The 26,532-nt window shown below is 38.3% G+C and overlaps 1 protein-coding gene across 18 annotated transcripts in view; it reads right to left on the bottom strand.

Moving 5' to 3' along the window:
* Positions 1 to 26,532, bottom strand: part of cacna1db (calcium channel, voltage-dependent, L type, alpha 1D subunit, b) — an 87,860-nt gene that overhangs the window by 30,704 nt on the left and 30,624 nt on the right. For 9 of the 18 annotated variants that reach the window (XM_051426817.1, XM_051426811.1, XM_051426814.1 and 6 more), the window contains exons 4-16: positions 18,938 to 19,077; positions 17,755 to 17,897; positions 14,027 to 14,179; positions 12,122 to 12,318; positions 9,874 to 9,977; positions 9,418 to 9,587; positions 3,954 to 4,028; positions 2,107 to 2,194; positions 1,921 to 1,947; positions 1,287 to 1,447; positions 951 to 1,176; positions 530 to 737; positions 74 to 194 (exon numbers count right to left, since the gene is read on the bottom strand). In XM_051426817.1, coding sequence (XP_051282777.1) covers positions 74 to 194; positions 530 to 737; positions 951 to 1,176; positions 1,287 to 1,447; positions 1,921 to 1,947; positions 2,107 to 2,194; positions 3,954 to 4,028; positions 9,418 to 9,587; positions 9,874 to 9,977; positions 12,122 to 12,318; positions 14,027 to 14,179; positions 17,755 to 17,897; positions 18,938 to 19,077 — 1,813 coding nt within the window. The remainder of the gene's footprint in view (positions 1 to 73; positions 195 to 529; positions 738 to 950; positions 1,177 to 1,286; positions 1,448 to 1,920; positions 1,948 to 2,106; positions 2,195 to 3,953; positions 4,029 to 9,417; positions 9,588 to 9,873; positions 9,978 to 12,121; positions 12,319 to 14,026; positions 14,180 to 17,754; positions 17,898 to 18,937; positions 19,078 to 26,532) is intronic. The other 9 variants (XM_051426827.1, XM_051426824.1, XM_051426826.1 and 6 more) reach the window with 3 other exon arrangements.

The following is a 26,532-nucleotide window of genomic DNA, read 5'->3' as shown; positions in this document are numbered from 1 at the left end:
TGTGTGTGTGTGTGTGTGTGTGTGTGTGTGTGTGTGTGTGTGTGTGTGTGTGTGTTTGTGGTCAGTAGGATACAGTTTCCACAGATGAAGAGGATGATGAAGTAAATGCAGACCACCATTCCAGAGGAGGATGGACCGCCATACGCCATGATGCCATCATACATCACCGTATTCCAGTCTTCTCCTGTCAAGATCTAGCAAACACAATATAGCATGGAAGCCGTGTCAATCATTTATTCTGTGACTAATTATACGTATCAACATTGTACTAATTAGTGGTTAAAAACACGTATGGCGCTGTGTGTTCACATTGTGCCGCTCTACACCAACAGTAATATGAATTCCTGAAGAAGCGAATTGTTGAGACCAGTGATGTGACAAAAGTGTATTTATTAATCACCACCCCCTCCGATTTATATTCCACTCCACTCAGCCCTTATGCACTTTTAAGCCTCCTTGTTATTGCACACGCTGTGATGTTATAATTGCAAATCGTATCTGAACAAAGTTAATAAAACCAAACACTTACCTGGAACACAGTGAGCAGGGCCTGGGGGAAGTTATCGAACGTGCTCCTTTTAGTCACAGTCTCGTCAAAGTTGAACTTGCCCCCAAAAAGCTGCATGCCAAGCAGGGAGAAAATAATAATGAAGAGAAAGAGCAGCAGCAACAGGGAGGCGATGGACTTCATGGAGTTGAGCAGAGAGGCCACCAGGTTACTAAGAGATGCCCAATGACTGCAGAGGAAAAAATATATACATCAAATTACCAGAAGGACAGACACACACACTTACACACGTTCGTGAAGGTAATTAGAGGCAAATACGGAAATTCTAATATTTGTTAGACAAGGTAGGACCACTATCTTCTGCATCAGCCATTATTTTTGTTCGAAACATTTAAGTCATCTCTATCGCATCCAGAAAACAAACAGCCTCTCTGTTGCTCACCGTGTGACCTTGAAGATCCTAAGGAGTCGTACGCAACGGAAAACAGAGATGCCCAGGGGAGACATGATGGCCAGCTCCACCAGGATGGTCTCTACGATGCCTCCACACACCACAAAACAGTCAAAGCGGTTAAACAGGGACACAAAGTAGGCCTGCAGCCCCAAACTGTACATCTTCACCAGCATCTCCAAGGTGAACATCGCCAGGAGAACTTTGTTGGCTACATCTGGAGAAGAGAGAAGAGGAGAGGTATTAACTTCAGCTGAACAAAGTCAAAAAACTGACCTGAATACATGTTTTACAACCAAACAGAACAGAATAGAGCATAATACATACCCTGTACTTCAGTCAGCCAGTCTGGCTGGTTGTAGTGCTCAGAGGCGATGGTGAGAGTGTTGAGGAACACCAAGATGATGACCAGCCAATAAAATGTCACCGATTTCACGGCTGCACGACACTTCCTGCGACAGAAACGGTTCCACCGTCTCCACTGTCGACTGACAGAAAAATCCACTTTGAGATCAATGCGCAGAATATGTACGCCATATTCAGAAGAATTTAGTTCATTAGACTTAATAAACCATGATTTTATTTCAGATAGTAACATTTTTTATTGAGTTTAACACATTTCAAACTCTTCCGACTTTGTACTTAATGTATATGGATTTGTTATAACATTTTATTTCTCACATATACATTTACACATGTGGTGACACAAGATGAACACACAATATCAATATAAGTAAACTGGACAAAAATGTAAAGGATTGGGGGGAAATTTAGGTAAGTAAACAGGGAAAAAACACAATGATGAAACTGGAGTGAGATCAGGATAAAGAATAAAACAAGACAGACATTGGATCAACCGCAAAAAATTAGGTAAGAATGAGTCATGCAAGATGAGTTGAATCAAATAAATGAATGCAGAAGGCATTTGCCATGCAGTGTCATACAGTACCAAGGTACTAACCTGCACTTTGACTTAGTAATTTTTTGACTGGGGAGAACAAAAGACGAAGCAATTTTAAATAAAGGGCAACAACGTTTGAGTCACATTTTTAATGTGTAAAACAGCCATTGTGTCCTTGATGGGGTCAATAATAACAGATCAACCTCTGTTCATTAGCTTATCATAATAATAATATGTCACACTCACCACAGCGGTCCACAGCAGGGTGATTTGTCCTCCACTCCAGTGTGATTCTCTGTGTTCACCGACTCTGTCTCACTAGTGGGCATGCTCGCTGTGGTGTCACACACACACATACACACACAGAAAAAGTAACATGAGATTATAAGGTGCCAAGTTAACAAAGAGGTTTAGGACAAAAAAATTGTGTCCTGATGGAAATAGATTATAATAGATTTTCCTTTTGACACCCATGCATTTTTGGTTTGGCTTGGTTCCAGCCTGACGAAATGCGTTTTAAGTTGAACGCTTTTAAATACAGAAAGAAAAACATATTGAATAGAACGTCAGAAACTATTTTCTAATCTGCTGCACAGAGGATCACACATTAGACTATTAAAGGATGTGTAATGTAAGCCATCACTATACAAAAAAACTCAACTTTCTTGTGTCATATAGCTTATAGGCCAAGCCAAACCACTGGAAAACAAACACAAAAAAATGTAGGTGTAAATAGAAAATGCTGGGGTGACTTGACATTAATGAAAAGGAAATTCTGCCAGGTTTGTCTTTAAATTTTTGAATATTTTTGAGACTGACGGTATCAACTTTGGAGTTGCACTGTGTGAAAACCAACTGTCCTGTTTTGTGAACACTGCAAAATGATGAATTTGAAGGTCTCTGCATAGATCAAGTCACAGTGAGTACATGCTCCCAGACCTGAGTCAAACTGGACCTTGTAAATAATTCTTTCTTCATTTTTTCAAACCATTTGTCAATTGGAAACACCATCAGAATATAAATATTGTTACTCAGATGAAAGGGTTTACTTGTGTTGAATGCTGAATCTTTTCAGTACTGATTGGTCCTACAATTAACTATTTGGTCCAGGTCTACATGCTGCAACAAGTATTAGTTACATTGTCACAGGATTACAACATACAGTATATTGAAAATCATATATACTGTCCATGCATAAAATATTGTCTTTATAGGTGACAAATGAAAGGAATTCAAAATGATTGTGATTGGATGAGGGATCTGAACACAAATACTGTGAAAATTCTCATTTGCAGACATGAGAAAAATAAATGTATTTCCATACATTTACTATATATTATATGGTCAGAATGTAATATTTAAACTGGTACTAATATGAACATGAGCTGAATACATTTTAAAGAGTTTCATTTCCTGGTCAAAATTTTAAGTCAAGGATTTCAAGCATGTCTTGTGGCAAATAATTGGCTGGAAACATCTAAATTCACACAGATTTTTCACATTGAAATGTATTACTCATTTAAAGTTTGAGACTAGGCCTACCATTTATGAATAGCAATTTAGTGACAAAAACATATTAATACTGTGTCTGTAAACACTTTAAAGGTGTTTGTGTACATATGCTTCTGTGTCATCCGCTTAAGATGAAATCATTTTCGAGGTGAATGGCAATCTTTGGTGTATGCGTGTTTTATTCGTAACAATAGTGCTACTGTTCCTTAAATTGAAAGCCACATTTCCCATAAATTTAGTTGCTTCCTGAAAAGATGTTGCTGCTCGCTACACGTCCCCCCATCAGCCTTTCATCTGTTCTACAGTACAAAGTGATGATTCGTTTCACTGGCAATTAGGATATTCTGGTAGGGAACAGTGTGATGCAAAGGATTTCAGAGATAATGGATGATAACGTGTTTTATGTTTCATAAAATTAATTTGCTTATGATACGGAAACAAACAACAGAGGGCATGCAAACACAAAAGCAAAAACAAAAGCGTAAGCAAAGCACATGCAGGCGGAGGCAACCTCCACGACAAAGGTGAACTGGGCAAAAAAACACACACTCCCAGACACTCACGCACACACATACATTTACCCTGTGTCTCTGTGGACTGAGTGAACCAGCCAAACTTTCCTTTCTTCTTCTCAGTGAGGTCAGCCAGCGTGACCCCTTGGTGTTACCAACATGCAGTTCACACAGCCAGACAGCAGAGGAAGCAGTGAGTCAGTACACAGCAGAACGAGAGAGAGAGAGAAAGAGAGAGAAAGAGAGAGAGAGAGAGAGAGAGAGAGAGAGAGAGAGAGAGGAACGTAGGGCAAGAGACAGCTGCAATACAAACTACAGTACAGGCACAGCTACCATGTCCAGAAAAGCTACAAAACATTTGTACAGGACATACATCAATATCATCTTGGTATAACAGACTGACTGCATGGATCCGAGCCTGGACTATGTTGTCTTGCTACAGTAAAATTTTCTAGCATAAATGGGATTGGCACGTAACAGGAGAGAGAAAGGTAAAATATGCCATATGACGACACAGTAAAGAAGCTCGCTTTGTGCTGACAATAAATGCTGAATAAAAGATGTTTTAAAAAGATATTTGCTAAATGAAGCATAATAGCAGTAGTAGGCAATAGTCATAGATAATATATATATTAGCAGATATATGTGTATTAGCTTATCACAAATATGCTGCTATTGGTATTAATGTCAGCTGATAAATAAGAAGAAATTGCAGTACAGACATGCCAATGATATGTTTGAGGTAGTTTTGAAACAGCGTCGTCTTTGGTTGTCTACCGGAGATCACTGACTATAAAATGTCTTGCTGTATGTGTATATCTTGGTCTCAATTCCAGCAAAGTGACTATACTCTCTATCCAAAATGCAATATTGGTTTGGGCTTCATTTTAGATCTATGATTTCTGGACAGAGTAACTATTAGTACCACATTAGACTGGGAAGGATTAGCACTAAACAAGACTTCAGTAAGAGAACACAAGATAAAAGGCAGAGAAGAGAACAGCTGTTGGTGACAAGAGAGGAAGATGTGAAGAAACAAAAGGAAGAAAAAAGAGACAGAGGGAAAAAACTAATGTTAGCGGCAGTCTATAGACAGTTTTTTACAAGGCACACAGACACTGCGGGAATCAAGGAGAGAAAGTTAGTGTGTTGTCTACAACAACAACAGCAGAGGTAAAAGCAGGGCAGTTACTAGAGGATAAAAAACTGACAGGTACAAAGACCGACTGCACTGTGAATGGTTTTAAGGCACTGCAGCAGTATTAGGAAGAGAGGCGAGGCTGCAAGCAACAGCACCACAGGCCAAAACAGACTTATTCACACGACTTTTACCATAAGTAAGGCTCACGACACACACATTCTTCCAAAGGAGCGGATGGATTTCAAATGATTTACACCCATATTTCATGTCCCCACACATTCAGATTGATTATGGTCAGGAGGGCACTGTCATTAATTACACAACCAGGCTCCAGTCCAGGTATTCAGTTATAGGGGGAAACAATCATCATATATATCCTGCAAAATCTATTTCATCATTTGAAATTAATTATTAAAATTGTGTTTGTTTTTGCTGCTATGGACTTCGATGCAGGAGAACCAGAGATTCTGCTGTTTTTATGTCTTGCATTCTTCTACCTCCATTATCCATAATGCAACTTGACTGCCCACAATTGGGTCAGAGAGTCAGGGGTGTTATGCTAGTAGTGGCTAATACAGCCTAGAGCCTCAAGCAGAGATGAGAAGCGGGCCACAGACGTCTGATAAGCTCTCTTTTGTCCAACTCCAAACCCACACAGATGTTTTTGTTTTCAGCGTTGTAACGCTAAACTGACGTTGCCTCAAGTGACATAATTTAAGGGACATTTATCAGACTTAACACAGCTCCCACAAACAGCTTTATACAGCTTTTTTCACATTCGTAGTAGAACTCCCAAAGACCTGTGAACTGATGGTATTGCTTATGAGAGCAATCTTAGATATGAAAAGTAACTGTTCACAATTGCATTTACAGTCAAGCATTTTTATATGATGCAACCACAAATTCAATGCAATGTTTCAAACCATTCGTCTATAAATCTATATCTGCTTATCTTTTGGACTGCTAGGCATTCAGTCACAGGGCTACCAGATAGACAAACGCATTCACCCTCACATTCACATTCACAGGAAATTCACCTGGCTTCACCTCATCTTTGGACTGCAAGAGGATAGAAACCCAAGCAGACATGGGTCTGGGGGTACGTGCATACCTCATGCACCCTGATCTGACACATGCAGACCTCATTGGGAGGTGACAGTGCTTATCACCACACAGCCACACAGCACCACCCTATTTTCATCTTTGATAACGACTGCTGAAGAATGACAGGAACATGGGAGGAGCGAGAGGGGGGATGACACGCAGCAAAGGGTCATAGGTCAGAGTCGAGCCCATTGGCCTTGGTACATTGGGTGTCAGCTCTAGGTGAGCTATCAGGACGCTCCAGCGCCATCCTATTTTCAAACCAAATGGAAGAAAGAAACTAAAGAGGGTAAAGAGAACTTAAAGAAAATAGCAACAACAACAACCACAGGACCCTCTTCCCTGTTTAACATTTGGCATTGGTTTGCTCTGCTCTGATACAATACAAATCTCTGTCAATGTAAACAAATCATATCATCATATATCCTGTATCATATCAAGTGGGAAATCTAAAGTATGGCACATAAATTCAGATTGTATGTGATGTGATGTGGTCCATACCGAAGCTACTGACCCACAATTCCCTTATTGTTTTAAGCTAGCATGTATGTATGTATGTATGATTACATTAAATGTAAGGATTTACATTTAAAATGTGCCAAGTCAAGTATTCAGAAGTAGAGCCACAGGAGGAGAGTCTTTCAGCGGTATATAGCCCAGTATGGCCATGATATGAATGAGACCAAAGCAAATAAAAGCTTATGACACATAAAAAGATAAAGCCAGATAAATCCATGCTGTCTGCCTGTGAGTAAATGTTAATTACACAAGCTCTCAGATGAAACCCAGACTGTTGAATCAGTTTCTTTAGTAGCTCAGTCAGCTAGAGTGACAGATCTTATCCAATATATATGTTAAGTCAGGGAACTCTATTTATAAATAGCATGGGAAATGACTGTGCAGTCAGTCAGTCTCTCTTTCACACCTTTGGTTCATTGGTTTATTTTCTCTAAGTTACTTTCTTTTTTTTTTTATTCAGGCAGCCCCTGTGGACTAAAGCTCTAATTACAAGGAGAATCTGACCAAATCTGACCTGGTGGCAGGCATTGTTATATAGTTACTATATAACAATAAGTTAGTTCACACTGAACTAACAAACCAGAATCAAATATATCTGTGAGAGAAAGGGAATTCTTAACCTGGGGTATGCAAACTGAAAATCTTGATATGCAAATAATTATTCCCATCACCACTTTGCATGAAGTCAGTGTGGGTGAGGTAAGAGATTATTGTGAAAGTAAGATTTCAACAGCTGCAAATTTAATCACAGATTAAAAGAGAGAAACAGAGAGTATAAAGTGTTAGAAAATGTTCTTCTGAGCATCACGGATGCATCAGGAAAGTGCTTTATAAGTTATTAATTTATTATATTATCATTAAGTGATTTCCTTGTAATTCAAGTACATTAAGCATTATGAGAACTTCAGTTACAAACTAGCCTACTTTACTGTACTTTTCTATCAATTGTTGTTCAGAGAATCTCTATACACAATGATGACATTTTAGTTATTTTATGTTTATGAATCGTGTAATCTCATGAAATACATGTGAAGTGATTTTTGTGAAGTGAGTATTTTTAACCAGAATCTAATCAGTATGTATGTCTGTCACTACACTTCCACTCATGTGGAACGTAAGTACCATTTTGTTTATGATCCAAAGAACGTGACTTAAGCATAGAAATACTGCAGAGAAAAATACACAGACCTGGAAGATCGTGAACAACATGGCAAATTTAAGCAATATTGTATTAGAGTCCACTCAGAAAACAGCTATGTAAATTCTACTTTTCTCCATCATTTTGTCTATCTTTCATGTTTTGACAATAATGTAAGAGAGAGGTGACAGGAAACGTTAGTCTTACTCCTCCATTATGTGTACTGCACTGCTGCACTCTTCTGGACAGACACTGACTGCACTCATTTGATATTTGCAAAACACAAGATTTCAAAAACCAACACCAACATATAGCAGTGTGGGAATTATGAAATTACAGAAATACTAATACAAGCAAGTACTGTTCCAACAATAAACCTCCTCCAGATCAGAATAAGCAAAACATTGTCTTTCCTATGAACGCACACACACACCAAACATCCACATTTACCCCTGTGTTGTCATGGTGACCAATACTCACAAGGCCACGCCACAGAAAAGACCAAAAATCACAGCACTGCTATCGCCCACTTTCTTCGTGCTAGTTCTGAAGTCGTTACCATGGCTAAAGTTTTCACTCGCTTACTTCACAGCACTGTTGCGCCACACTAAGAAAATTTTGCAAATCGCATAGCACCAATCCAGGAAAAAAACATAATGGAGGGGCAGTATTTATTTCTCTTTTTACTTCTCTGTGAACAGCTTATATTGTTTTTCACAGAAAAAGAATAACAACTGCCCCACCCTGCAGAGAGTTTACTGATCAATTCATTGGTAATAATCATGAGCAGTACTACAATGATATTATTTGTATGCGTAACATTTCCAACTATATGGGTATATATCTATACTACTACAACATATTGTGACTCACACAAAAGAGATAAGGAGGTAAGGATAATTCTATCCTTGACATATGTAACAGTAATGTAAAAATATAAAGGCACTGTAAAACACCAAAGAAAGAAGAGAGAACGTGTCTTAGGAGGAGTACGGTAATATTAACCCATTACATGCTTCATTTAGTAACAATCATTTTGTACGGATTTTTCAGAAGATGAATGTTTAGTATGTAACCTGAAGGATTCACTCTTGTAGAAATGGTCTGTTGTACCAAACTGTAGATGATGCCTGGAAAAAGATATATTTTACTGAATGTTGAATGTAATGTAGAGTGACATTTGCATTTACAGTTGGCAGCATGTGAGACTGTCCCTTTGTACGGAATATAAGATTCAACTGTCGTTTGTCAGCAGGTAATGTCTAACTGTCAGTGTGTTTGTATCTGGTCACTCGTCCCAGGCTTGAAAGAGTCGGTCAACATCTAATTTTTGGAAAAAGTCATATATTATTCTTATTATGTGTCAGTGTTTTTTATTAACAGTCACACAGATGTCGGTTTGTTCCAGATAAACATTTCCTTTATGATACATTTAAGGCAAAGTATCAGTGAGCTTGTCCGAGTGGAATAGATGAGTAACGGTCTGCCTATCAATGGGGCAAAGAGATGTGCAATATTATTTAAAAACAAAATAACTTAAGGCTTGGTAACACAGATCTGTTTGAATTCTTCGTTTTCCTGCTTTTGACAAGGATAGTAGTGACAAAATGAATTAAATCCAGGTAACTCACGGTTACGCTTGCCCTCCTCGTCTCCCTCCTCCTCGTTCTCGGGGTCGATGTCCTCGGCCTGGGTGATCCAGTCCAGATAGCCCTTCAGGTCTTCCTCTAACTGCTGCTTCTCACGTAGCTTCTGGAAATCTCCCCGAGCTTTGGCCTTCTCTCGTTCTTTGGAAAACTCTCTGGACAGGGCAGAGCATAATTAAACCTGAGTCCGAAAATACTGTACAGGATCAGAACAGACGTGTGCCTGACAAGCACCAAAACAATCGATCCATCCATTTTCTAAACCTGTTTATTCTGTTCAAGGTCACAGCACTGACAACCATATGGTTGCTGATATTTAAAATGTACTGAACCATTAATAACTGTTAAATATTCTTAGTGTTTCTCACAAATTGGCAAAGTTTAGCAAGAAAAGAAATACAAAATAAAACAAGCAAACATACATGCTAACTCAAAACCTACCCACTCAACACACCCAACACCAAGTTGAGAACAAAGAAGGATCCAAAGATGACCAGACTGACAAAGTAGACCCACGGCAGCTCAAAGCCCATTGCATCATTCATCTAAACAGAAACACAAGCAGACAAGGAGAGAAGAGAATGACACATATTAGACCTGGTTTATTCATATGGTATGTGTCACAATTGTGCACAAATTCTCTTCTTTTTATATTCATATATAATATATAATACATATATTGATATGTGTCACATATGCATACAATTCTTTCCCATTTCAAAACATGAAACATAAAAGGCCAGAAAAGGAAACGAGAAGAAAAGAAGGTCTTAACATTCTCATACGTTTACTCTGCAGACTTTTACAAAGATCAGTGTAATTGAGTCTGCCATATAATCCAACTACATCTTTGGTCTGACAGCTGTTTTTTGTGTGGAGCCATTTAAGTATTAATGACTAATAGACTGGGATGATGGTGGGTGCCTGCAGTTTTTCACAGCTTCTGCCAGTAAAAACCACCTCGACTCACTTCCACCTTTATACATTTATTACACACATATTATCATCTATGAACTGAATCAATGGAAGAAAAACTGAATGCTCCGGGTATTCACAGTTTACTTCAGGGACAGAAAAGAGTAAAAGAAAGAGTAAGTAAGTAAGAGTCCAAGCACATTTTGCTTACTAGTCCAGTACTGGATTTTAAATAAAACTGAATCAGCTGGATGCAGTTCAAAATCCATAATGTCCTTCAGTCGAAATAAATCTTCAAGAGTGAGCTACAACAAAAACTGGAGCAGGAACTGTGACCACTAGAGGGCACCATGTGAGAGACAACGGGGTTTGTAATAAGTGGAGGGGGTATTAGAGGATGAGATATCTATTAGTAATGTGGCTTTGGCAAATGACCACACTACAGAGCCAAAGTGCGTTTTAATAGAGCTGTTTGGCAAAGAGACACTAAGAGTTGAGTCTATTTATAACCACACAACTGAGTTTTTCACAGTTCAAATAATCTCTACACACTTCGCCCTGTGTACATGCATGTAATTCTATTTAAACACACATATTCCCTCCAAAAACCCCACTCCAGCTGGCATGGCAGAGACCCCTCACTCCAGCCACAGTGCTGCCACTGACCCAGCAGCAATAGTTAATTGATTTCTGTAAGAAAGGTCAGAAGTCATATTTAATCCAGCTGTCTGTCCTTCTATCTTCTATTTTCATTTAGGTTTGTCAGGTCTCCTTCGCCATTCAACAGCAGTATTAGCATGGGATTGCCATGGTAACACATACATGCATAAGAGAAATAAGAGTGTGTGAGGGAGAGAGGACGGCAGAGAAAGAGAAGGAGGAAGGGAGGTTCATTATTTCATAGATGAGGGTCTCCGTCAATACAAGGATGTGGGTGGATTTTGATGAAAACTCATTCTCAGTTCAGCTTCAATGCTGAGTGTTTTGGATAATTAAAAGCTGTTGGTGATTTTTGCTAATGAGAAGCTGAGAGTTTTTAAGTGAGTGTGTGTTTTTTTTTTGTTTCTTGTTTTAAAAGACTTGTCATCAACTAAAAGAACGGTGATGGTTCAGGTTTAGACTCAGGCTGTAGCTCTCAATGAGGACTTCTTGGTAATAAAAAAAAATCACGTAGCTCAAATTTGTAGGAGAGACAGTAATATAATGTCATTTGAGATTTAAATATTATTCTTGTCAATAAAACCTTCTAAATTATCTTGAGACATAATTATTGTGATCATGTCCTATATAACACTTTTGTCATCTTATAAATTGTATCCATGTTACTTCTTCCAAATATACTAATACAATGGTAATGACTAAAGTAAAACACTTGAACTGTTGCTGAAAGGTGCTATACAAATAAACTTGCCTTGTCTTACCTATATAATGCACATTACCTTGTGTCACATTAATGTCATTAATTTCAAGATAAGACTCAATAAATTGGAATACTACAATCCTCTAAAATTAATATTTTTTAGATAAAATATGATGTCTTTGTGAGGAAACACTTAAATGCACTTTCCAGCAAATAAGGCAATAAGTAGAACACCTTGGTTTCATCTGTAATCTAACAAAATCCCCAAGATGACAGGCATCATTTCACAGTTTTGTTGAGAATTCCCAGAATCAGCAGAGTTTTAAAGTAACACAATATTTTACCTATTAATGGTTCTTTCAGAATCAAACATCTCAAAAGTGAGACCCATGGATTAATAAGCCAATAAATTACCCAATAAAGAACGTCAGTCCAGCCCTCCATGGTGATGCACTGGAACACAGTGAGCATGGCAAACAAAAAATTGTCAAAGTTGGTGATGCCGTTGTTGGGGCCTTGCCAGCCCTCTCTGCAAACTGTACCATTGAACAGGCAGTGACGGCCATGCCCCGACACTGCACACGGTGTGGGTTCTTCTTCTCCCAGGGCACCTGTGGGCACAGAGTGAGACAGATGAATCTACTAATCTACGGTATGTCTACTGGTGTTTGATAACGGCTAATAATAAACTGAATTAAACTTTTTAATATCCCCATCGTGGTTTAAAACACTTCATAAGCCCACCATATTAAGTATGATGTTAAGATGGCTTGATTATATGATAGAGAGGAGTGTAGTCCACATGGAAACACTAATATGACATAAAAACAACAGCACACTGTTTTTGGACGTACAGTTACAAAATAAAAACCTTCCACAATTCCTAACATTTTGGTATTGGTTGTCCATCTGTTTTGGAATCTTTCTTATAGTATCTCTATGATATACAAGGATTTACATGGATTAGCTATTAACATCCGACCCCCTACTGTCTTCAAAGACTCCAGCAGTCTATTGGCTGTTTAACGCTGAGTGTGCTTCTGCAGCCTCTGCTTTGTAACAACCTTCCCTTTAAAAGGACACCTTTCTCTTTTTTAAATCTCTCTATTAACTAAATTTATTTTACTGGTTAACCCATGCCTTGACTTAGCCTCCAATTGCACTAATATTTTATTATTTTGTGTATTATTTCATCATAATTTGTCCTAATAATCATTATCATTGTTACAATTACTCTATATAAATTTTTTAAGCTATATCACCCATATGCATAGTAGATGAGCCCATAATATGTTGAACTTCCACTTTTAAAATATCCACAACACATGCGCACGTGCACAAAACCACACATCTACCCTTGTTTTTCTGTAGATATACCCCCCTCCACCCGTGCACACATAAAAACCACAACCTAAGTGCCTTTCTCAGGGCCGACAGAACAGACACGAGTGAGGGGGGGATTAAAGGGAGCTTCCATCTCGCTCTGTCATGACCTCTCGACTTAAGTCTACAATGCTTCTCCTGACGTCCAAGCCAACAGATCAAAGCAAGAAAGAGAGGAAAAGATTAGGTGAAAGGTGTGTATGAGAGAGAGAGAAATTGTCATATTCCTGTATAGCCCACTACTTCTTGTGACTTAAGCTGGCTCCTGTCTGGCAGCCATTTTAGAATATAACTGTGGTTTTATGCGTGTGTGTGTTCGTATATATGTACATACTTGATATTTATGATTGACAACCATCATCTATTTATCCTTAGTTCTTAAATAATTCTGCAACGTTGGAAGCAATGCTAGAGTAAAGGTCAAGCCTGTTTACATAATAGCCAGATATTAGTCATTTAATCACTGGATTTAATCCACCATCTGTTGTTCTGTCCTGTTTTCAACAGCTTGTTACCATTCACATACAAGGTACATCTGTCCATTCATTCTCAGGGATGAAATCCTGCATCTATCTTACAATGAGATGTATATGCCTGTTCATAAACTGCATAAACATAAACACTGCAATTTCCCAGCTTGGGATAAATAAAGTATATCTATCTATCTATCTATCTATCTATCTATCTATCTATCTATCTATCTATCTATCTATCTATCTATCTATCTATCTATCTATCTATCTATCCATCTATACTGTAGACTGGATGTGGGACTCAACTACAAAGGGTTTAAAGGGTAAAAATCACCCTTAGAATAAATTTCATGAAATTCTCCAGGCAAGCATCATGGCTGAAACTGCAGGACAAAAAATCTGCCTTGATAGAATGACACTAAAATCAAATGAAACCAAATTAAAACCCTCTGCACCACCATACCTGTTTGTATCACGTAGCACGTGGCATGCATTTTGCCAATGAAGAGCTCCAGGCCAATGATGGCGTAGATGATAATGACGAAGAGGACCAGCAGAGCGATGTGAAGCAGGGGAACCATGGCTTTAATAATGGAGTTTAAAACCACCTGTAAACCTGCAAGCATACACAGAAGCCAAGGTCAGAGGGAACACACAGGCACACACAGATATACATGTAGCAAATTTGAGTTGCCACCCAGATGAGAAAAGAAGGAACAGATATTTGTGCCTTATCAGAATTAACAAAAATCTAACCTAAAATATGTCTTTATTTCTGCATCAAGTAACATTTATTTTTGAATAAAACTTAGTAGTCCCACTCAAAACATATGTTGTGTACAAACTAGAACAGAATGATTCACTCTAATTATCATTGAGTTCATTTTTGTTATTCAGTCAACAGCCATACAGAAGTTTCTTCCTTCTCACTCCAGGAATTTGGAGTCATTTGAAATATAAAAACCAGGGCTGCAACTAACATTTTTATAATTTATTATTATTCTATTACTGAGCAATCTATTTTGATTTGTGTCTAAATTCCTTATATTGTTTGACCAACAGTCCAAAACCTAAAGACATAATAAAAACAGCAAATGCTCACAATTGAGAAGCTGGAACTATGTACAATGTTTGGTATTTTTTGCTTGAAAAATGTATTACTGTTAGTCAGTTACCAAACAGTTGCCAGTTTCTTTTTTTCGATTGACTAATCAATTAATCAGCCAATTGTTTCAGCTCCAATAAAAGTAACAGGCCAGCAAGAGTTCAGTACATGGTTATTTAGCTGGCGGCTAGCACTTGGACTTGGGCAAACCTCTGTGTATCCTGCAGAGCACTTGACACACACACACACACACACACACACACACACACACACACACACACACACACACACACACACACACACACAATAAAGACGAACAGTATGCACAGAGAAGCAAACAGACTGATGCACACTCATAGAAACACATGCAATCAATCCAATTTATCAGTTGTCATAATGGCATTATCTATATCTCTCAAAGCCTCATGATAGCTCTAAATAGGCCTCTGTGGCATCAGCAAACAAGCTGAAATACCACAGCTTAATTAAACTGCATATACTAGCCAACAAAGACAAATGTTAAACTAGAATAGAACTGAAAATGTCGTTTCAGTTCAGTTCAACTCCATCATTCCCGGAGGTCCTTTCATCCCTGAGACCTGTGAATGATTACGTTGCTATGGCAACTCAAAGAATGCAGACGGTTAGGGCAACTTCATGTGAGGTTGAATGTGTGCAGACAACAGACACAGTGAAGGAAGAAGTATTTCCTGGGTGATAAAGAAACAGATGTGCAGATTGATATATTTGGAATTTTTATCATAGCTTCTTATTTCTATTTTGGTAAACTTATTTTATCATGGATGTTATAACAAAAGTTCAGTGCGAGATGTTTATTTAGAGGTAGAAGTCCTTCAATTACAATCACTATAGATTTTTCCAAACCAGACATTTATTATTTATTTGTGTCTTTGACAGGTATAAGCTTCATTCTGTTTCTGAGCAGGATAAACAGCCAGAGACAGCAGTAACGCTAACAATGCAGTTTCTTGTGTGGCGGGTTATGTTGAGCTGGCACTAACCCTTTGTTGCCACGTGTAACTGGCTAAAAGTTAGCTAGCACTAAATCTGTTTCCTCAGTATTTTTTAACTGAGCTAACACTCCAATTGTGTTGTTTATGCAGAGTATACATGTGTACAGTAGAGATACTGTAGCCTCAATACAGATGCAATATAGTCAGACATGTTTTGTGTCTGACTGTCCTGTGATCTGTGGAAAGGCCAAGACAAAAAAAGAACGATTCCTGCAGCATTGGAATCTAATAATCAAACCACAAGTTGCATTCAACATGGGAACAAACAGAGGAAATTGGTATATTCAGTGTTGTAGCACCCCTGCTTACACGTATTTCCCCACAAAATCACTGGGATGGGTTAAACAAGATAGCAACTCAAGACTATGTAAGTTGCACACAGTAAACAGTATCAAGCATTAGACTATGAAAAACTGCACCAATTTTCATTGCCTTCTTTGTCCAAATGAAATTCTAGTGTGGGTAATTTCACTTGTCTTCTTCAATGTCACCATTCAATGGATATACTGTACAATTACATTCCATCCTCTGGAGTAGCTACTATGATTACCATCTTATGTGTCTTGCTTTTTTCCTGCTACTTTCTGACCAGTAGGTGTTGGTCATTTGAGTTAATTACTGTATCTTCAAGTAATGTCTGTCTTGTGGATGTGCGCACACTTGGTCCCTATGATATTTCGCCTGTCTTGTCTTTTTGATATCTCTAGTATAAAGAATGACAGATTGGCCAATATGGTGATCATTATGTGCCAGATTACAGGTGTGGGATGTAAAATCACCTTCCATACAAATATAATCAAATTGTAAAAAAAAAAATTTAAAAAAAAATAAAAATAAATAAACATACACATACACATACACAAAAAAGAAACTGCTATGGCTGTCTGCCTCATAGGTTCTCTCCTGGGCCGCTGCACTGAATGCACTGCATGAAGGATAGGAGTGACACAACGTCACTTTCATTGATTGATAATGAAATGTAGGTCGAGCTAAAACGAGAGCATAATTCAAAACAACCGCAATGGTAATGATGGCAGAGAGCTTACAACCCAACTAGGCCGCAGAGAGAGTGATTTGCACTCAGATCTATCTAAAAACCCCTGTTTGGAAATAATCTGGATTTTGGTCATTAAACATTCCTTTACAAGTAGTTAGGTATCTCATTGTATTGGTTTGCCCTCTTATGGACGTTAGCAAAAAGAAATATTCGAGTGGTTCGAACCTGTGTGTTTTTTCAGAAGGAATATTTAAACATCATTTTTGGTTACTTTTGACAGTGCACTACACTACCGGTGTTTTCACTTATGTTGTCTGATTAGATCTTTCTCAAGACTGTGTGGGTGTGTACACACTGTGCTTCGATTGACAGCTATCTCACTCTTCTGTAACCTTTATTGCACCTTTATTTTACACCGTTATTGTGACTCGGTCCCATTTGCACTTGTCATTTAAAGTGTCTCATATGTGGATTATGTCACACAGTATGTGCATCTCAGGCAGTACTGTACAGGCTAAACAAGAGCAAGCTAAGCAGCCGGGACAAAGGTGCACGACTTCAGAAACAACATCAACATCTGGCTAAAATGCGTGTGTTTGAGGAATCAGATTTCAATCCTTCTCAAAAGCTTCTTTGAAATGATATAGCTATTCCATTCACCAAAGACTCGTGAAGTGACAAAGTGTAAATGGGGTATTCCCAGCATAGCTTCACCCAACGTCAGCTTATTAAAGGTCTAAATCAGTGGTTCTTAACCTGGGGTCCCAAGGGTTCCTTGAAGGGTTTCCAAGAGGAAAATGGGGAATATTTTTAAGAATGACTATTCTGTTAATAAGTTTCACACACTTCACTATTTATCTGCCCATATACAATACAGACATCCCTGAGACTACATCTATCAAATACGGGTCCACGACCTACACAAAAAGTTTGAGAAACCCCTGGTCTAAATAGCCAGAGTAATTGAAAACAATTGTGTGGGTGAGCAGAGCTTTTAACTAAAAAAAAAAAAGTTAGGACAAGTGACTTGACTTGAGAGCTCCGTGTTAACTCACTGGGAACTCCAGAGACAAGGCGAAGGGGTCGTAGCACGCGAAAGGCTCTGAGGGCCTTGACATCAAACCCCCCAGGTTTGCCTCCAGACTGGCCACCAGAGTCAGCGTCTTTGGTTATCATCTCCAGAACCACACTGAACAACCTGGAGAGGAGAGTGGGAGAGGAGAAGTAAAGGGAGAGGGAGGAAGAGGTTTGAGAAAGAGGGAAAAGAGAGCAGTGACAGAGATGTCATAAAAACAGAGCAAAAGAGATGAAAGCAAAAGAGACAGAAGGCAAAGAACAAAGCCATGTGTCTCTTTGTAGTTGTCTCTGTGTACATGCACCTGTGTGTGTGCAAGTGTGTGCTCATATACATGCTTTATGTGTGTGTCCTTTATGTCTGTACGTATTTACCTTCAGTTTTTCACACCTCATCACAGTTTACATTGAAGTCCTACTGGGGCCAGGTGGTCTACTGATAAACCGTCCCTCTCAACAAGGCCATGTGTGTACGTGTACGCATGTGTGTATGTGTATGCATTTGTGTGTATTTGTGTGTGCACTTCTGTCTCCGTGTGTGCGTGTGTCGAAACATGACCGTCATCTTGCCACTGGACATAATGAGTATGATAAGCTGGTGATCTATGGACAGCTAAATGCTTGTGCATCTATGTGTATGTGTGTGTGTGTGTGTGATATTGTGTGTCGCGACCGCCTATAATAATCAGGTTGGTGTTTCCGACCACTAGATGTTGCACAAGACCACCAGCATCTCAGACCAGACTCCGTTAACAAAACCAGTAATTTTACCGCAGATAATCGTAACACACTTCAAACTGAATGGAAACAAAAACCTTCTTTGTTACTTTCAAATGAAAAGGGTTTTAGCCTTTAGTATATACTGTTTTTGAGTTCTTGTCCCCTGCATTGAATGTCATTAAAGGGTAAACCAAACAGTTGTCTCTCATTCCGCGCGGTTTGCTACACAATATTTTATTTTTCTCTCCACAACCATTTGGTGTCCACTCGAAATTATCTCTTGACCCCCCCGATCCCCAGGTTGAGAACCACTGGCATAAGCGATTGTTCTAAGTTTGGATTGTTTAAGCTTGAGCTTATGTAAGAAATAATCTGTGTGTCTGTGTGTGTATGCCTTTGAATGTGTGTTTGCACATACATATTATGTACTACCTATAAACTCACCCCACAATGACGATGACAAAGTCCAGCATGTTCCAGCCGTTTCTGACGTAGGAATTTTGATGCATGACCAGGCCGTAGGCAATAATCTTCAGAAATGTCTCTATAGTGAAAATGATCAGGAAGGCATATTCTACTGTTTCCTGTATAGAGGGAAAAGAAGGAAGAATAGAAGGAAGGGGGAGAGGGAAAACATAAAGGAAAGAAAAAAATAAGTTATTAATGTTCAAGTTTAGCTAACCTTTACCAAAGAAGTTCACTGTGGGACAAACAATGTGTATGGGGGTTTGCCAAAATAAGAGGCAATGAGGCAAACAGGTATAAAGCACAACAACAAAGAAATCATTTCCCTGGTTACCACAATAGTTGGCATGGCAACTGGTTTCTTTTTTTGTCAAAGCAAGCAGAAAAGTATCATTGACTTTACTTTGATCAGATCCACAGCCTCATGACTTCTGCTGACTTTCAGTGAAATCAGGCCTCTAAATAAAGAATGCGTGTTATGTATAATGACACACTCACACTCTGCCACAACACACACAGTTTCTATGCTAATCCAGTCCTGTTGTAAAAACGTTCAGGACAGGTCCCCTGCAAGCTGATATTTGATTTGAACATCCCTTCACCTCGAGAGGATTTACTGACTGTAAGACCCTACACTTAATGTTAAATCTCATCAGCTAGTTGACAAATGAGAGCAAAATATTGATTTGTTTTGGTTACAAAAACAACAAATTTGGATGCATAAAGAATATGTTTTTAATTGATTGATTGATTGTCAGTTCAGTAACACTTTATATCATAATAGGGAATTATGGTGTAATATGCACTGCTACACACACACACACACACACACTGGCTGGTATATGAGGAGTTTATTTCTGGATGTTTGTGAGCCAATGCAGCCTGGTAAAATACATTTGTGTGTATCTGTTTGTATGCAAGTTATTACAGTCTTCATGTGTGTAATAAAGCTTTCTGACGTAGCAAGAAAAGCAGCAGCGGGGCTGAATTCATAAATCCAGTTTTAATAATGATATAGACATGAGAGGGAGCCAAAGGGAGGAGAGATAAATGATGAATTTATCCGATCTGAAATCTACATGCAAGGAACGAAGTGAATTTCATGAGTGGGTGGAGTAAATATAAATATATGTGTGTCATGTCCCATTTTCTGAGTAGGAGCTTTAATATCATATCGGCTTGTTCCAGGTTTCTGAGACTCAAGATTCAAATACAAGGCCATAATTTTTAGTCCTAAGGGTAAAGATATCCATATATTTGCAATTTAACATATTCTGTTATAAAATACATTGTCATTCTACTTTAAGATATATGTAGGCCTATCTTAAAGTCAGAGGGTATATTTTGTTCACTAGAAGGACACACAACATGTCTTTTTCACCTTTTTTCTTGATTTAAAAGTGGATATGGTTCTTGGTCATACTGTAGCATTCACAGAAAAAACCCATTCAAACCTCATACAAGAACTTCAAACAATCGTGTATTGTAATCATTTTATAAGCAAGGTTTTCCTCTAGCAGCATTGTGAAAAACTGTCATTTTATGGAGGGGTGTGGGTGGAGGAGACCTGTATGAAATTATAGCCCTTATGCCTTGGACTACATTATGATGCATTCAGGTGACCCTCACAAACACAGCGGAGAAAGTGATTTTTTTTTACAGAAGTAGTTTGGAATAAAAAGAAGAACTGTGTACAAAGAAACCCATCAGAACACAATTAAAGGTAAAGGATGTCACAGTATTACCAGCACTGTTTGATTGACTGATGATCTCTGGGAAATGCAGTGCAGAAACACTTAAGCACTGACGACTTAAGCAACTAAGATGTTGCCAAAAAATATATTTTATAGGGGCACAACAAAACCGTCATCTGAAAGATGAAACTCCTCAGTCATACTGTATGTCCCTGCTGCATCATCAGCATGTTTCCATGGTAACAATGTGTCTCGTAATGGAAACAGGTCCATGAATTTGGACATTTCCACACACATCTATTTATTGTGCTTACACATTATTTCACTTTCTCACCTCCACTTTCTTTCTCTCTCGCAGAAACACCTTTCACTCTCCTACGTATCTCACTTTTCTCTCCCTTTCTCTCTCTGTCTCTGTCTCTCCCACACAAAAAATCTCTCTTTCTCTCCGTGTGCGTCTCTCTGTCTGTCTCCCTCAATGCAAAAGGTTAGTGAGTTGGCAGGTTTTAAGGCCCATTAAGCTAAGCACTTCTCTTGTTGATTTAAAGGACCCAAAGTGCACATGGACAGCGTGCACAAAGACTCACACAGACACATCCATACGCACTGAAAGACGACAACAGTAACACACACACACAGACTTCACACCCACACACACAGGCAGAGAGACCTGCAGTAGTACACACACACTTCTGAAAGGCAGCAAGCCAACCAGACAGACAGTTTCACACAGGGATTATAAACGCTCCTGGCAATGGCGACTTAGACACAGCCGCAGTAAGGACGTCTACTTAAACAGCAGCCATTGTGAAAAAAAAAACACAGCTACCACCAGTTAGTTCTGTAAGTTTTACCTCCATGACTACATGACTGCTCATAATTGCACACAGTCTAATTGAATATCTTCTTCTTTTCAGGCAGCCGCTGGCTTTCATTTATTTCTGTTAAGTATAAAATTTCATTTGCAGTCTCTTTAAACTTGCTTGAGTTGTATAATCCATCACAATGAACATCAACTGTGCACATTCTTAACCATGCCATGGCTCTAGAGACGGCAATATAAGGCTACCCAACTTTGGTCCAGAATGAAATATCTCAACAATTATAAGATAGATAAAACATGATTCCTGAAGATGAACTAACTTTGGTAATCCACAGACTTTTTTATCTATGAGGTTGAAATTAGTTTTTTTTTGTGAAATATCAGAACAACTATTGAAATTTGGTACACACATTCATGTTCCCCTCAGGATGAATAGCTGATGATATGATATTGGTGATGCCTTTTCTACTGCCATCTTTAGATAAACATTTTAATTTGTCCAGTACTTTGGTGTATAAATAAAAAACTAATGACATTCCCATCAGCCTCAGATGTTAACATGCTAACACGTTAAACTAAGATGGTGAGCACATTATACCTACTAAACATCAGCATTCTTATAGTAAACATGTTAGCATGCTGACATTAACTTTTGTGCCTGAGCTACAGCCTCACAGAGCAACTAGCATGGCTGTAGAATCTTGTTGGTGTCGTTACGTTGTTGTTGTGCAGTAATGGAGTTGAAGTTCAGACTGATTTAGAAAGCACTGCACTGTGTTACTTGAAAGCAATTATAACTCACTGTGATGGATTACACAAGTCATGCAAGAGTCAGCCATTTGATCTTCCTGCTGTTCCTTCCTTTTCATTATGCTTTGCAGCAAATATTCAGCTGTAATGTACATTATTCCTGATTCTTAGTAAATGGGCCAAAACATGCTAAATCACTGCTATGGTCCTTTTATACTGAATAGCCCAAATGCTTCAGATGAGCAACTCTGCTGCCGTGTAAATATTGATTTTTCTGCAATGGCTGTGTCTTTGTCTGATTCCTAATTGTTAACTGGTGTACGCTGAGTAGTGTGTCATTACAGAAGCTGGGTGATGACCTGTTAAGGTCAACAAGTGCTATGACTCAGAGCTGTTTCACGCTGATAAGAGCCCACACGAAGCACACATGAACACACACCTGCCTCCGTCCAATTTAACATTCTTGCTCCATCCTCCTGTTGTTTACATAGGTCTGAAATATCCGCGCCTCTTCTTAGTCAACAGCTGACAAAGTGTGTGTGCATATGTGTGTGTGTGTGTGTGTATCTGTGCGAAGTTCAGTCAGCTGCATTTAGACTGTGACCTGGGAGTAAGGCTGGAGATGGAGATTACTGCAGGACAATGGAGACAACAAATAGCACTTGATCTTACATAGTGGATTAACACACACACAAATATGCACAGTAGATACAATGCACATGGAAGAGTAAGTAATTACATGAACACCTAACAAAACAGCGAGAAAAGAAAGTAAAAATTTGATAAATGTATTTATTCATTCAGCACCAACTTTACACATCAACACCATCACCTTAAGACAGCGTGTTGGCCTACATATGTCATTTACTACTATAATTTTGCAGCTGATTATTGAATAGTTTGATCAAGTGATGCCTATACTCCGTGTTTTAAGACATGCTTTGTGATGAAGGGCTATAAAAAAGTGTAAGTGCAGCAGCAGCTTTCAGAGGGCAGGTGCATGTGTGCAATGCTGTTAATTCAAACAAAACACTTCCTGCAGCTGCTTCAAATTAAAAGCTTTCCAGTGAAAGGACTGGATTATGGCTTTACTGTGAAACAGCTGCAGGGAGAGCTGTAATCACTGTGGGTTGCTCAGCCTGAGTTTATTTTAGTTCTAACTATGTAAATACACTATTTCAACTTCAAAGTATAAATACATAAAAATCCTTATCTTAGCAGATAAAATAAATAAGCTGTTCCCTCTACTGGTGTAGAGGGAACAGCTAAACTATTATAAACTATTTTTGAATGCATTTTCAAAAGTTTCAGTCAAACTAAATGTTTCAGAAACTCATTTTGCATTCAAGCCCATAGTTAATATAATAATATGAGGAGACAAGCTGTGCTCATGTAATTCCTCCTATCCTCCCCGCAGGGTACAGGAGTGGATTTAAGGCAGAAAAGTAGTAGCTGCCCTATGCCCTATCACATACCTTGTGATAGTTATAATACACAGACATGATATTATATAATAAATATTAAATCCCTTTCATTTTCACATCTGCAGGGGCTTCCTGGATAGTAATAGAGTGTTCGAGTAACATGTAGGCCTAAAGCTATTTCTGTGTGACAGAATTAGAGTGGGGTTGAGTGCTGACCAGGAGGTGGAGAGAGAGACGACAAGTGGCACCCGAACCCTGTCAACCCTCTGCTCGAGACAACCCTTTGTTCCGTTAGGACTGTGGAGGAGACTGGGAAATGTAATGCCCATACTGGTATACTGGAATAGCTAGAGAGCTGTTTGTGTTCGTTTTTTTTTTTTGTTGTTTTTATGTAAACTGCTTCCCTGAATGATAAATGAAACAGTTAAAGTTATAGGGCTGTCCAAGCCCAGTGAAAAAACGCTGCACCAGTGCATCGTGGTAATCTCCTTCTGTGCTTGTAGTACAGCTGTGATAGGGATAACGTTGCCATGGAAATCAGGCTTGTTTCGTGTGTGGGCAGAGATTGAGACTTGAAGTTGGGATACTCAAGACAACTGCCTCTGGTACAGCATACCGGTCAGATAAATAGGAGTGTGCACTGAGGCGCCACAGTGAATGTTTAGTCCTTTAACTTGAAGATTTTCAAAATAATACTTTATAAATCTGAGCAGCACACATAAAAGGGGACTTAGCAGTGTTGAAGACACTTTAAGTACGTTTTATTGGTTCTCCCATTTTGTTTTAGTTTGAAAACATCGAGTTACAATTTACAATACATTTTGTAGGGTCTCAATAGCTTATTTAAAATTCCTCTAATGTGTGCAGTAATTTTAAGCCTTAAAGAGACAAACATATGTTTGGGGTTGGGTTAACCTCGATTGATATTCCCACACAGTTTTCGCATTACGCTCATGCAAATGCAGCTCAAGTACAGTATAGAATAGAATTGAATTTCCATGAACACTACGTCCATGTTTTTCCACAGTGGTTAACTGCCAACGGCTACGGTTTGTAGTAAAGGCAGGAGGTAAAGTGCATTTGTCCTCCTTTCACTTAAACCTTTACCTTTCATGGCTTTAAGATGTGTTTACTCTCCACAGCACTACACATGCACACAAAGCACAGACAAAACAAAGCAGTTTAATTGATTTAAGGAGGAGTAGTGCGTCCTATAAGCTCTCAAATCCCTTGTTTTGGGAACTGGACAAGACATTTTGGTTGCTGAAGCCAAGTCTCTGTACAGAGCATGAACAAAATGTCCTAGATGATGTTTTTTGTTATACAGAGACTGCGGAGCATGTTTTCAGTCAGGAGGACTCAATAACTGTCTGTTTGGTTTGTTTGTTAAAAACACACAATAGAGTTGTCTCGTGAATATGGAGAGATTTAACCCTCTACCACATACCAGTCAGCTTTATCCTCGCTATTATCATGGCTTTAACGGTTGGCCTAGTAACCTGGCTAAACCACAACCACAACAAACTCTGTCTCCTAAACTGTTAAACTAAATTATTTTCTGAATAAATAAATTCTAAAATCAGGTATTTATTATTCAGAAAATAATTTTGTTCAAGGTTCATGGGTCTTCAACGTTTTTCAGGCCAAGGACACCTTAGCTTATAGAGACACAGAGTAGAGACCCCCTACTACATATATTGTATAAAATTGTGTTGCATATTAAATTGGGCCTAAAAACCTCGGGCAGCCTATAGTGCCATGTATATCATACCTTGTTATTGTGCACACAATAATAAGCAATTAAAATAAATAATAATTATTGACATATTGATTCGTATTTTCATGTTTTAATGTTAAACATGCATGTAGACATTAGCTTTGCTAATAATATGTTCATGTTAATGTGTATTTTCAGACATATTTACATTTTATCAAAATAAATATTATCAAACAATAATTTGACGCCCTCTCTGCATTAGCTCTGATGACCCTCTAGGGGCCACAGACCCCCTGTTGAAGACCCAGGCTGTAGTTGTTATTGAGGTTCAGGGGTTTAGAGAGGATGCAAGACACTGGCTTATTGATTGGTATGTATCTGGTCGAGCTGATCAAAACTCAAGTGGTTTTCCAGACTTACATCTTGTAGTGAAACTGAGCTTGCGAGGTGCTGAGCAAAGATATCCCACTACATTAGTAATCCACTGTGAGTATGTCTGCAACATCATACTGACATATGATGAGTCAAAGTAACACTGTGATAAGTGATTTTACCTCATATATAATAATAATAATAATAATAATAATAATAATAAAGAATAATTCTGTTCTTGGAATCAAATTCAATTTAATCTCAAAATGCACCAAAATGATAACTGCTGTCATCCATGTAAACAATGAATCTGGTCTGAGTCAGTACACTGCAGTATATTCAAATACAATCTTAATTATGTACATTCAGTGGTTTTACCAATGGTTTTAAACCATTATGTGTTACCATTATTATCAAGCCAGTTTGTGTGAACCAGAGAGTGATTAAAAAACAAACAACAATTGTGAGACCTACTCGAACAAACAGGCTGCTAAACAACATTTAAAAAATGTTGTGAAGTGTAATTAAGTCATTAACTGAAACCATTGGTAAACACATTGGTAATCCTTACAGATATTATATATATGATATATGATGATGTGTCTTTCAGCAAGACACCAAACTCCTACCTGCATCACTGTAATACATTTCATTATAAATGATTAGAAATCTTGCAAATGTAAATATTTGAGACCCCATAGAAGCCATAATCTTATTCAGTAATATTCTTGATAATATTCTTATTATATATATTTTCAAACTTTAAAGAGTGACTATAATTTTTGTTTAAATGA

This window comes from Dicentrarchus labrax, unplaced genomic scaffold (genome assembly GCF_905237075.1).
Source record: "Dicentrarchus labrax unplaced genomic scaffold, dlabrax2021, whole genome shotgun sequence".
NCBI lineage: Eukaryota > Metazoa > Chordata > Actinopteri > Moronidae > Dicentrarchus > Dicentrarchus labrax.
This window is presented reverse-complemented; position numbering and strand designations above follow the sequence as displayed.